The sequence below is a fragment of the Phascolarctos cinereus genome, unplaced genomic scaffold, assembly GCF_003287225.1.
Source record: "Phascolarctos cinereus isolate Bilbo 61053 unplaced genomic scaffold, phaCin_HiC Scaffold_5;HRSCAF=322, whole genome shotgun sequence".
Classification (NCBI taxonomy): domain Eukaryota; kingdom Metazoa; phylum Chordata; class Mammalia; order Diprotodontia; family Phascolarctidae; genus Phascolarctos; species Phascolarctos cinereus.
Genome location: NW_027555958.1, coordinates 322971905 through 322985522, shown reverse-complemented (window position 1 = coordinate 322985522; position 13618 = coordinate 322971905). Strand labels below are relative to the sequence as shown.

At 43.3% G+C, this 13618-nt stretch overlaps 1 protein-coding gene across 1 annotated transcript in view; it reads left to right on the top strand.

Annotated features, from left to right (window-relative positions):
• The window catches only part of KCNN3 (potassium calcium-activated channel subfamily N member 3), a 297364-nt gene that overhangs the window by 77330 nt on the left and 206416 nt on the right, over positions 1-13618 (top strand). The window contains 1 exon segment of the mRNA XM_020991956.2: positions 13224-13319. Coding sequence (XP_020847615.2) covers positions 13224-13319 — 96 coding nt within the window.

The window sequence follows — 13618 nt, the reverse complement described above, 5'->3', positions numbered from 1 at the left end:
TGTTTCACTTTAGTGTCATTGGTAAATGTGTTTGGGCAGTTGTCTACATAAGCTTCTCCAGTTAGGGAGGTTCTGTAATCATGACTTGCCTCTTACTGGATCAGTCAGGCATCCCATAGTACTCACCTTCCTCAGTTTCCTTAGAATCTTAATTATCTATTTCTGCATATTGCCAGGGCTGAAAAGAATGCCACAGAAGGGTTCTGTGGAGTTTCACTGGTCAGCAATGAGTTAGTTGACTGACTTCCAGGAGTACCAGCCTCTTCTCTCCCCCCACCCCATATGCCAATTAAATCAAGTGGCAAAGTCTGGGAGGATTAATCTGAGCTAAGAAGAGAAAAAAATGTGGAAAAAAACACTGGCTCTGCTATAATGCTTCTACAACATAGCATGCTACAATGGGGGAAAAAAAATTGGCCCTGGAGTCAAAGGACTTAGTTTCAAATCCTATTTTTAATGAGTATTACCTGTGTTACAATGATCACTTAACTTCCTTGGGCCTCATTTTCCTCACCAATAAAATCAGGAGGTTGGACTTTGTGGATTTGAAGTTCATTGTTGATGTCTGATGCTATCATGCTATAAGAGAGAGAGAGAGAGAGAGAGAGAGAGAGAGAGAGAGAGAGAGAGAGAGAGAGAGAGAGAGAGAGAGAGAGAGAGAGAGAGAGAGAGAGAGAGAGAGAGAGAGAGAGAGAGAGAGAGAGAGGGAGAGAGAGGGAGAGAGAGGGAGAGAGAGGGAGAGAGAGGGAGAGAGAGAGAGAGAGAGAGAGAGAGAGAGAGAGAGAGAGAGAGAGAGAAAGAGAGAGAGAGAGAGAGAGAGAGAGAGCTGGGAAAGAAAGAAGTAGAGAATAGAGAAGAAAGAGAAAATAGGAAAAGGACAGGAGAAATGGTGTCAGATCTCATTTATTTGCAAGAGTGTGTTGGGTCTGAGGAAAGGAACCATGCATTACAGATAAGCAACAAGGAAAAAGACAGTGCTACTTGGCAGTGAATAAGGGGCTGGTTTAATTTGCATAGCATTAATTAGCAAGAGTGTCTAATTAGGACATCCATTCCAGAGCCACAATATTCTCTAATGCTGAATATCAATCAATTTTGGAGTCTTTCCATGAAATTGAAGGGAAAATATTAAATTGTTAAAAGAAAGTAGTTGAGAATCAATTTCCCAAGTTGCATCCACTAGAACTTAGGGAAGTCTTGCAGGGGAATTAGATGCCAAAGTGAGTTAACATTGACTTTTGACTTTTTTTGCTGATCCCATTGGATGGTTCTAGTCTCAGGAAATCACAGTGGACCTGCCCTAATACCTCCAAGTAAACACTCAGTCAAGAAGCATTTATCAGATGATTACTAAGTTCCCGGCAGGGCTTCTGAGCACTGGGGACGTAAAGGCAAAAATGAAATGTTACACACTCACACAAACTCACAGAAATACCAGAGACACACTGGAGAACAGACATGCCTATTTGCTCATATATACTCACAGAAACAGACACGATGTCCCATTTATTATCATACACATTTAATCAAATGTAGTCACTCAATATGTGGCTTCACATGCCCTCAGAAGAATAGCTATAACAGTAGATGGCATTTATATAACTCTTTGTTGTTTGTGAAGCATTTACAGATATTATCTCACTTGAGACTCACAGTAACCCTGTGAGTTGGTGCCGTTCTTATCCCCATTTTATAGATGAGAAAATGGAGGTAAACAAAGATTGACCAACATTACAAATATATCTGTATGTATATATCTATACATATACATGCATATATGTATATATATGTGTATACACATGCACACATATGTATTTATACACACAAGTGTCTTGCCTCTTACTGGATCAGTCAGGCATCCCATAGTATTCACCTTCCTCAGTTTCCTTAGAATCTTAATGATATATTTCTAGGGTTTTACTGGTCAATGATGAGTTAGTTGACTGACTTCCAGCCTGTCTTCCTCCCCCCACCTATGCCAATTAAATCAAGTGGCAAAGTCTGGGAGGATTAGTCTGAGCTAAGGAGAGTGAGAGGCAGCATGCCACGTTGGAAAGAACGCTGGCTCTGGAGTCAGTGTGCAAAAAACCTTTGGCAAAGATATGAGTGTGTATATGTATATGTACACATATGTGCACATGTATATGTGTATAGGTACACACAGGTGCATGTACATAGGTATACACATACACATGTATATACCTATATACACAGGTGTCCATGCAAGCACCGTGCATATGTATACACACATGTGTGTATATGTGTGTATTTATGTATATGTGTATATGCACATATATACAATACACATACACATGCATGCACACAGCTAGGTGGTGCAGTGGATAGAGCACTAGGCTTGGAATCAGGAAGATTCATCTTCCTGAGTTCAAATTCAGCCTCAGATACTTACTAGCTGTATGACCCTGGGTAAGTCACTTAACCAGTTTGCCTCAGTTACTCATCTGTAAAATGAGCTATATACACAGTTCCACTAAAATCCTCATTCTGATATTCAGAGGCCTTGGTGCAGTGGGCAGGGTATTTGACTTGGAGTCAGGAAGGCCTCTGGACATAGGCAAGTTACTTACTGTTCTCAAGCCTCTGTTTCCTCGTCTGTTAAATGAGAGGGTTGGAGGAGATAATTTCGAAGCGTCCTTCCAGCTCTAAATTTCTGACCCCAAGATGCCTCATTGTGGCACAGAGGTGAACTTGAGGGTTTGCCAGCCTAGTATAGGCCGTGGTGGTTCTGACCAAGAAGAAAAGTTTTGACTACGGGCCCTGTGTTGGATTTAGTGTCTGAAGTCTGGGCTAGCTAAACTGGTCATCAGTAGTTTGGCAGCAAAAGATAGTGTGTTTTCCAACCCCAGCAACTCTCAAGGGGTCATGATTCATATGGGTAGAAAGTGTATCCACACCAATCAGCTCCAGAGCCTTGGAGCATTGATGTACACACACACACAACACACACACACACACACACACACACACACACACGTACACACACACACACACGTACACACACACACACACACACACACAGTGCTTTTGATGTATCCTAACACAGGAAGCCCACAGCATCCTTATTCTGTCTGTTGTTTGATGTCTGCATCCTTTGCCAGCAAAACAAAACAAAAAAATTCAATTTCATCCAGGCCCCCAAGCCTTCTGAGTCTCAGGGAAGGTAAAAAGAAGATCAGTCATTCAATCAAGCAAGCATTTATTCAGCCCATATCATGTGCCAGGCAATATATATGACCGCGGGGATACAAAAATACAAATGAAGCAGTTCCTGCCCTCTGGGAGCTTACATTCTAGACAGCTAGGTGGTATGATACATAGAGGGCTGGACTTGGAGTCAGGAAGACCCAAGTTCAAATCCTGCCTTAGATACTGTGTGATGACCTTGGGCAGGTCACTGAACCTCTCTCAGCCTCAGTTTCCTCATCTGTAAAATGGAGATAAGAATAGTACCTACTTCAGGAGCCTGTGAGAATTTTGCAATCCTTGAAGAGTTATACAGATGTTAGCTATTAGCATTTTAACACAGGAGATAACATACACACATATACACAAATGTGCATAAATATAGACAAAACACATAAAGCAAAATCCAAGTCATCTTGGAGGGGAAGATACTAGCAGTTGGGAGGATTAGGGTAAGCCTGGTTAACAGGAATGCTAGACCATAAAATATTAAGAGGCAGCTAGATGGCACAGTGGATAGAATGCTGGACCTGGAATCAGGAAGACCTGAGTTCAAATCCAGCCTCAGACACTTACTAGCTGTGTGACCCTGGGCAAGTCTCTTAACTACTGTTTGCTTCAGTTTTCTCATCTGTAAAATGGGGATGATAATGGCACCTACCTCCTAAGGTTATGAGGATAAAATAAGATAATATTTGTAAAGCAGTTTGCAAATCATAAGGCACCATATAAGAGCTAGTTAATAATAGTAACAACAACAACAATAATATAAAGCTTGGATGGAGTTTATTGAAGATATAGATAACTCCTGTGCTTAATCAATGCTGTGATTTCCCATTTAATTCCTCTCAAGGGCTATAGATGATTTTTCTCTTTTTTGCTTTTGCTTTCAAATGATAAAACACATTTAGAACTTCAGAGCCGCCGGGAAGATCTACTGGAATCATCATAATTCTGGCCTTTCCTCCGTAAACTCTGATGCTGGATAGCATAGCAATTTATATAGCTGGAGCAGAAACCAAAGTCCAGTATTCCATCACCTTCTGCCAAAGCCCCAGGGGCCAAGCTAACAGTGAAAGGGAAGGGAAGCTAGCATGTTGTTTGAGGGGCAAATGAGGTGTGCGGCAGGACCATACGGGTTGACAAGGGGAGCCTGACTGTGGGGATAGATGGCCTGATGTGGGCTGCTGTCAGTGGCTGGGTGCCAGCCTCGGTTCCCATCCGCTTGCACAGCAGCTGTCAAATCTGGACAGGGCCTTGTTAGATCCACTTTGGGGGCTGCCACTCCAAATTCTTAATGACATCTCCTGTGGCCTCCAAACAGCTGAATGTTAGTTAAAAAACACTTAGAAAGTGCCACTGTTTGTCAGCCTCTGCTCTGGTGGCAAAGGAAATAGGGTTGGAACTCTTGGGTGTGGTGGGAAAGAGTGAGAAGACAAGAGTTCCAGTCCTGCCCCTGAGACTTACTCTTTCATGACCTTGGCTAAGTCACCTAACTTCTCTGAGACTCAGTGTCCTATCTACAAAATGAGAGTAACAATACTTTTACCATCTACCTCAGAGGTGTCGGACACATAGCACTCCCAAGAGAGGCCAACTGAGAAATATTTAGCAAAATTAACCAAAATGCAGTAGTACACGGATAAAGTTCATGTGTGGTTTTCTAAGCCAATATGCACCTGCTGGTATCCTTAATGACAGATTTGTGGTTCCCCATTTCTGCTTGAGTTTGATACAACTGATCTACCTCACAGGGCGGTTATGAGGAGAACTCCAAAAGATCCTAAAGCACAATAGAAATATGTCCTATTAATCACATTCTGCATTTGCTACTTATAAACTATATGTGACAGGGGAGTCACTTTTCTTTTGTGTGCCCCACATTCTTCCTCAAACAAATGAAGGGGTTGGGCTATATGACCTCTGGGTTCCCTTTCTCTTCTGGAATTCGATGATCCTATGATTCACCCCTAACATAGCTTTGTATGATGCAAGCCTAGAGATCCTATGGGTCCAATGATAGGCGTTGAAACGTGGCTGGCACTTGAATCATACTTTCCATAATGGAGTAATTTACTAACATTATCTCAATTTGATCCTTCCGACAACACTGGACTTAGGTGTCTGAGGGTAAGGGGGGCAAATAAGGAGAGTCTCCTGATCAATTTCATGGGCTTGATGAGTTTCCAGGATGGTGAACCTTTGGGGTACCTGATGGGCATCTCCCCATGGAAAGTGCAGGCATGCCCTTTTGGTTGAGAGCCTTGTGAAGAGAACATAGATCATCCCCGATGGACTTTTAGTGACCCAAGACTTGGTGCTTACACAGACCAGCTCCAATTTCAAGGGTTGACCCCCAAAAGTCATATTCTTTCTTTGGTTTGCTCTGCCCACTCAGAATTTATTCCAGGAAAATCTTTGATAATAATTATGTTGAGAAACTCAGAGAACTTAGGATCATAGATTTAGCATGAAATAACTCTTTGAAATCATCTAGTCTATACCCAACACCCCAATTTTACAGATGGGGAAAATAAGACCCAGAGAGCGAAGGTGAATTGTCTAAGGACATTCAGCTAGCAAGTAGCAGAACCAGGATTGGTATACAAGTCTCCTGACTTTAGGTGGTGCTGCACTCCAAAGTCAGGAAGACTCATCTTCCTGGGTTCAAATCCAGCTTCAGATACTTAATATCTGTGTGACCTTGGGCAAGTCACTTAACTTTTTGCTTCAGTTTCCTCATCTGTAAAATGAACCGGAAAAGGAAATGGCAAACCATTCCAGTATCTTTGCTAAGAAAACCTCATATGGGGTCACAAAGTGTCAGACATGACCAGACAATGATAATGAAAAAAAAAACCAACCTCCTGACTTTAAATCTAGAGATCCTTCCACTTACCTGCTCTGCTTCTCTGTATAAAAAGTACTCCCCAAACCTGACAGCTGTGTATGTAGCTAGAAGCCTATCAGGTGCCTGACAGTCCTGTTTTCTGAGGGCTCTGCATTAGTAGGCGGTCCCTGATCCCCAGGCAATTACATGGAATACCACAGACTGTCATATAATCCTGGTCAAGGTGTCTCCGGCACTAGAATGGTATCACGAAGAAAGATTCCACTATCGCCTGACAAGGAGGACTGGCAGAAATTCTAAGTGTTTTCCCAACAAAGGGTTCCTCGCTTCATTCACACTTAACTTCTTGTCTCCTCTGATAAGAACAAAGCAAAATGACCCCATGAAATGTGGAATCTCTGGATCTAGAGAGACAAGGGACATTAGAGACCACCTGGTCCAATCTTCCTCACTTTACAGATGAGGCAGCTGAGGCCCAGAGAAGGGAAGGGGCTTGTTTAAGGCCTTAGACAGCTGGTAAGTAGTATAACCAGGATTCAGATCCAGCAATCAGACAGCTGTCCTACGAAAAAGGTCAGTGCTGAGCTCTGTTGTTTAAAAAAATAATCGAAATCAAATGAGAAATAGTTCCTGGATGTGTCTGCCTTTAATCCTATTGCTACATCAGTGAAAAATGTTAAGTGAGACTGTTGTTGTTCAGTCGTGTCAGTCTCTTTGTGACCCCATTTGGGGTTTTCTTGGCAGATACTGGAGTGGTTTGCCATTTTTTTCTCCAGTTGATTTTATAAATGAGGACACTGAGGCAAACAGGGTGAAGTGACTCTCCCAGGGTCACATAGCTAGTAAGCGTCTGAGGCCGGATTTGAACTCAGGAAGGTGAGTCTACCTGAGTCCAGGTCCAGCACCCTCTCTACTGTACCATCTACCTGTCCCAAATGGCACGATTGCCATTCTCCTAGCCCGGGTCCTTAGTGCCTCTCACCTGGATTCTTTCAATAGTCTCTGTAGAGTTCACACAGCATCTTATTCTTGCCTCTTTATCCACTGATGTTCTCTTTTATTCTTCAATAATTCAGAGGATTCAAGGGCAGAGATGGGGAGTTGTTGTTGTTTATCCTTCGTATTCCTTCTATCACCACAGACCTCTCCATGCCTTAGGAGGCTATTCCTAGGGTTATTGTAGCCAAGAGAGATTAAACACCCTGAGGCCAAGCTTTTGATGATGAACATCTCCAGGCTGCTTCTCAACTGACAGACACACAGGCTGACTCAAAGCCTTTCTTTCTTTTCTTTTTTTCTTTTTGCTTTTTGGTGAGGCAATTGGGGTTAAGTGACTTGCCCAGGGTCACACAGCTAGTTAAGTGTCAAGTGTCTGAGGCCAGATTTGAACTCAGGAACTCCTGACTCCAAGGCTGGAGTTCTATGCACTGCGCCACCTAGCTGCCCCTCCAAGCCTTTCTTACTGGAAAGGATCAGTCAGAGTTTGCAGTGTGCTGGCCTAGCCTTTGAGAACCAGGGGCATTGAAGTAGGAAGACAGGTGGAGAGAGGGTCAGACCTGGACTCAGGAAGACTGCTTTTCCTGCAGACACTTACTAGCTATGTGACCTTGGGCAAGTCATTTAACCCTATTTGCCTCGATTTCCTCAATCCGTAAGTGAGCTGGAGAAGAAAATGGCAAACTGCTCCAGTATCTTTGCCAAGAAAACCCCAAATGGGGTCATGAAGAGTTGGATGTGGCTGAAAAACAACTGAACAAAAAATTCTGGCCATGGCCAGTGGCCATAAAAGGAGGAGGTAGTGGCTCTGACATAACACCTGGGTCAATACCATGTCACTGCAAGGCCCTGGAGAAGGTCTTTGGTGGAGAATTCTATTTCATATTACTGTTGTTTGTACACATCTTAGCTTTCCTAGTAAACTGTAAGCTCCTTGAGGGCAGGCATTATGTCTTAATCATCTTTCTGTCTCCCTTGGTGTTTTGCTTAGAGAAGGCAATATATTAAGTGTTAGTTGGTGGAATGAAGGAATCCATGAAAACTAGGCATGTTTCAGTGCAGTCTCCCTGGTGGACTAGGGGGAAGACCAGATGACTTCGAGATTACTGCCAGCCCTATGATCTCATTTGTTGTTTCCTAGGTGGGATCTAGTTGAAGGCAGTGTTAAATGGTCCTGGGCTTACCCTGTTGGGGGAGATGACATTTAAGCAAGAGGCTGACTAGGCCTGTATCAATCCTAGTTATCAAAAAACTATAGATGGCCAGCTCCAGTAAAGACCAAGAATCAAAGCTATAGCTAGGGCAGGATGACTAGGGCTGTTCTCCAGGGCACCTAATTTAGAGGACATGGACAGCACTTAACATCCTTCTGCTGTAGGAACAATCAGGTTTAGCACCTGGTTAGCAAGAATGGTTTAAATACGAAGCTATTTGGTGGGCTGGGGTGAGTCCTTTTCTTGCCCTTCCCTTCTTCCTACCTCTTCACCTTTATGCAGTAGCCTTCCCCCAAAAGTGCCTGATCCCGGGGTCTCTGCCCCTCCCCAACTGAGTCCGTGCTTGAGGCCCAAACGCTATTTCTGCCACATGCCCCAGTTGCAAACCATTCTTGTTTTGACTCTGCCAAGAAACACAGAAAATCAATTCCATTTTTAATGTATAAGAAAATTCTCTACTCCAACCTTTTGGCCTTCAACAATACTTATTAAATAGTCCCTGTGTGTATGCAGAGGTTCTGCTGCTCAGTGGAGGGCAGAGTCAAGCTTTAGATAAGATGTGGTCCCAGCCCTCATGGAACTTAGTAAGCCATTGTCCTTTGACCTGATCCAACTTTATTTATTTTAAAATTTATCCCTATTAAAAATGATTTGTGTGTGTGTGTCTTTATTGGCATACCATGAAGATTACTGGCAAAACTATGATCTCTAGGGCATGAAGAGCGCTTGATAATGCTCCAAGAGACTCCACTGACCTAGAATATCTGTCCTGTCTCTGACCAGGTCAGAGTCATTTAAGTGGAAAGATAATTCTGGCCATAGCCAGAAAAAGAGGGGATAGGCACTCAGACACAAAAAAGGGTGGACCAAAAAGCAAGATGATGACCCCTCTCCCCATCCTCTTCACTCTGCCTTCTGAAGAGGTCAAAACAGTCTCGAGTTCTAATTGCAGGCAATTTCTGCCCCCAAAGGGCTCAGGGTGTGGTGCGAAAAGGGATCAATATGAGCCACATATCTAAAGACTTCTGCAGAGACAAATGAAGTTCATTTAATAGATTGAGGAGAGGCAAACCCCAAATGGGGTCATGAAGAGTTGGACATGACTGAAATGGCTGCATAACAACAACAACAATAACATTGTGGTATAGTGGAAAGAATACTGGCTCATTCAGATTCCTATGAGAAGAACATTATGGACATTCCTAGCTTAAAATCTCCAGACTCATTCCTCAATTCATTCCCCTTAGAAAATGTGTCCATTTGCTAGGTCAGCAATTCTCTGAGTGTGGTCCAGAGAATCCTGAGAGTACCTGAGACCCTTTCAGGGGGACCATAATGTCAAAACTATTTTCATAATAATACTAAGACGTTATCATATCTAATATGGTGAATATAGAAAGATGTAATCCACATAAACAAAAGTTCTTTGGGAGAGTCCTCAAAATTTTTTGAAGAGTTCAAAATGATCCTGAGGCCAGAAAGTTTGAGAACTGCTATTCTAGACCATTGGAGTACCACCTATGGGTAGACTGAGCTATTCTTCCCTTCACTGACCCTGCCCCGAAAGGGTCTGCCACCCGTTCACTCCAGATGCCTTCTACAGAGGCTCAGGGTCTTGGTAGGCTTTCCTGGAAGGAGTAAGGATTGTGGCTAGACACCCAGAAGCACTTCCAGAGCAGAGTATCCTTGAAGGCAGGATTGTGGATTTCTCATATCTGTCTTCTTCTTCCCTACCCCCGACCCCTACCCCCCCCCCTTATAGCACCTAGCTCAGCCCCTTGCATGTAGTGTTGTTCTTGTTGAGTTGTGTCTGATGCTCTGTGATCTCATTTGGGGTTTCTTGGCAAAGATACTGGAGGGATTTGCCATTTCCTTCCCCAGCTCATTTTACAGATGAGGAAACAGGGTTAAGTGACTTACCCAGGGACACATAGTTTAGTAAGTGTCTGAAGTTGGATTTGAACTCTGGTCTTCTTGATTCCACAGCGCCACCTAGCTGCCCCTTGCACATAGTAGGTATTCAATAAATGTCAGTTTTGTTTCTACTTGCCTGCAGGGGGTTTGTGCTCTTGTGTTCCATCAGGATTGGGAAGATTTCCCCACTTCCAGAGCTACAGATGCCTAAGAGGTTCCATTCTAGTAGAGGTCAATAGTCAACCAGAGTATATTAAGCACTTATTATGTGCCAGGCTCTATGCTAAGCACTGGCGATATAAAAAAGGGGCAAAAACAATCCCTGCCCTCCAGCAGCTTACATTCTAATAGTAGGAAACAACATGTAAATGAATAGGTGCAAACAGATACATACAAAATAGATCACAGATCCAGAGCTAGAAGGACTTCAACCTATCAACTCCAAGGAAACCAAAGAAGCCTTTGGTACAATGTTTGGCACAAGGTAAGGACTTAATAAATGCTTACTGACTGCCAGAAAGAGAAGAAATTGAAACCCAGGGAAGCAAAATGCCTTGCCCAAGATCACATATAATGAACGTCTGAGGTGGGATTGGAACTCAGGTCTCCTGACTCCAGAGCCAGTATTCTTTCCACTATACCACAGTGTTATTGTTGTTCTTCAGTCCTTTCAGTCATGTCCGACTCTTCATGACCCCATTTGGTGTTTGTCTCTTCTCAATCCATCAATCAACAAGTAATTGAAGGACTGTCATATGTCAGTGATTCAAAAAGCCTTTATTAAACATTGACTATATGCCAGGCAGGAATACAAAGAAAGACAAAAAGTAGGTACTTCCCTGAAGGAGAATGCATTCTAATAGATGACACAATATGTGAATAATCAGGTACAGACAATATATCTATAGGTCTATACGTATACGTATACATAGTTTGTCCGTGAGTAAGAAGAGGGGAACAGAACAGGGAGGATGTGGTAGGCAACAAGAGTAGAATTCTACAGCCAAAAACCAGAGCCCACCTGAAGGGGGAAGTTGGATGGTGCCTCCTTAGTAGCATTCTGGCCTCTACTCCTTTGCTCTGGTCCTACCTTCTGCATCCCCTGGAGAGGAGTTTGTCAGAGACAGAGTCAGAGACAAAGGGTCAGAGAAAGACAGAGAGACAGTCAGAGAGAGATAAAGTGAGACACACAGAGAGAGACAGAGGCAGAGACAGAGACAGAGACAGACAGCAAATGCAAGATAATCTCATTGGGAAGGTATGAGCTGTTGAGGGGAGGGCTGCTGTGGGCTGGATCGGGAAAGCCTTTTGCAGAAAGTGGGATTTGAGCTGAATCTTACAGGAAACTAGGAAGTGAAAAGGTGAAGGGGGGACTGGATTCCAGGCACAGGGAGCTGTCAGTGGTGAGAGACAGGAGTCAGGATGTCACGTTCAAGGACCTACAAGGAGGACGGTAGAACTGATTAAAGAGTTCAACAAGGAGACTAACACATAAGCTGAGCAGAGACAGGAAGGGACTAGACTATGAAGAACTTTGAAAGCCAACTGTGTAAGTTTTTCATTTGATCCTAAGGGTAATAGGGAATCACTGAAACTCCTTGAGCAGAGGGCTATCTCAGTCAGGTCTTTGCTTTAGAAAAATCACCCTGGCTGCTGAGTGGAGGATGGACTGCAATGGTAAGGTAACTTTAGAGGGGAAGTATCTAGAAGCTGGGAGAACAGAGAACAACCCCCTGACCTAATGGGCCGCAGGAGTAGAATTCTTGGAGAGATTTCATTTTATGAGCTATTCTTGATGTGCAAGTGTTAGATGGTAAGCACTATGAGAGAAAGAATTGGCTCTTCCTTGTCCTGGCCTAAGTGCTCTGCATAGCAGGTACTTTAAAAGCTAACATTTATATACATTGAATACAATGTGTTAACACATGTAAAGTGCTTTGCAAACCATAGTGTACTATATTAATCCTACTTGTTATTATTATATAGAAATTTAAAATTTGCGAAGTGCTTTACATATGTCACATTTTATCCTCACAACAACCCTGAAAAGTAGTTATTATTATTAGCCTCATTTTTACATATGGGAATACTGAGGCTGAGAGAGGTTAAGTGATTTGCCCAGAGTCAGATAGCTGGTAAATATCTGAGACAGGACTTGAACTCAGGTCTTCCTTACTCCAAATCCAACATTCTACTTAACCACCTAACTGCCTTAATGAATTTAATGACTTTGTGAAAAGCCAAAGTTTTATTTTGGTGTCCCACTGGACAAGGGATACTCCCCACCTCCTCTTCCCCCACCTTTTTTTTTCTTTTTGGCTAGGCAATGAGGTTAATTGACTTGCCCAGGGTCACATAGCTAGTAAGTGCCAAGTATCTGAGGCCAGATTTGAACTGAGGTCCTCCTCACTCCAAGGCTGGAGCTCTATCCACTGCCCCACCTCCTCTTCAGGGGATGTAGAGGGTAGGACCAGAGCAAAGGAGTAGAGGCCAGAATGCTACTAAGGAGGCACCATCTAACTTCCCCCTTCAGGTGGACTCTGGTTTTTTGCTGTAGAATTCCACTCTTGTTGCCTACCATGTCCTCCCTGTTCTGTTCCCCTCTTCTTACTCGCTAGTCCTTTCTTTGAGCCATAGGCCAGAAGTGAAAAGAGTATGGTACAATGGCAATTGGGTTTGGGAGATGCAAGTTCAAATCCTGTCTTTGCTACTTGCTACCTGTGTGACCTTGGCTAAGTTATTTAGCCTCTCTATGCCTCAGTTTCCTCATCTGTAAAAATAGAGTTAGATTCAATGGCCTGTAAGACCCTTTTCAATTCTAATTCTAAGTTCTTATGAAAGCAGGTTTTAGGAAGTACTAACCCATTTCCAAAGATTCCATGGTCATCCCTACTCCTTGAGCCTCCTGAAATATCACACCCCTCTGGGCACCTAGTATACAGTCAGTCCTTTCCCTCATATCCTGGAGTAACATAAGATTGTTTCTTCCACCCTGTCCCTGCTCCTCCCATCTTCTAATTCTCTCTTTCATTTTTCTTTTTCAGGATTCCATGTTTTCTTTGGCCCTGAAATGCCTTATCAGTCTGTCCACCATCATCCTTCTGGGTTTGATCATCGCCTACCATACACGGGAAGTCCAGGTAGGCATCCTTTCCTCCCATCTGTTTCCATTCTAAACTGTTGAAGCCGTTGGTATGGTCCTTACTCTCTGCTGGGACAGTCTTCTTTCATTAGGGAATCCTTCTAAGTCACATGCCTTTTGTAAGTCAGCTTCTCTGTGCCTTCCCTCATACCCACCATACCTACCACACCCTCCTGAGATTTGACCCAAAAAGATGTGAGGGAATTTATAGCCTCCCTGTGGACCTGAGAATAGCTTCTTTGAAATCCTTATTTGAGGATTCCAGAGCCCAATTTCTTGTTCTATACTTAATTTATA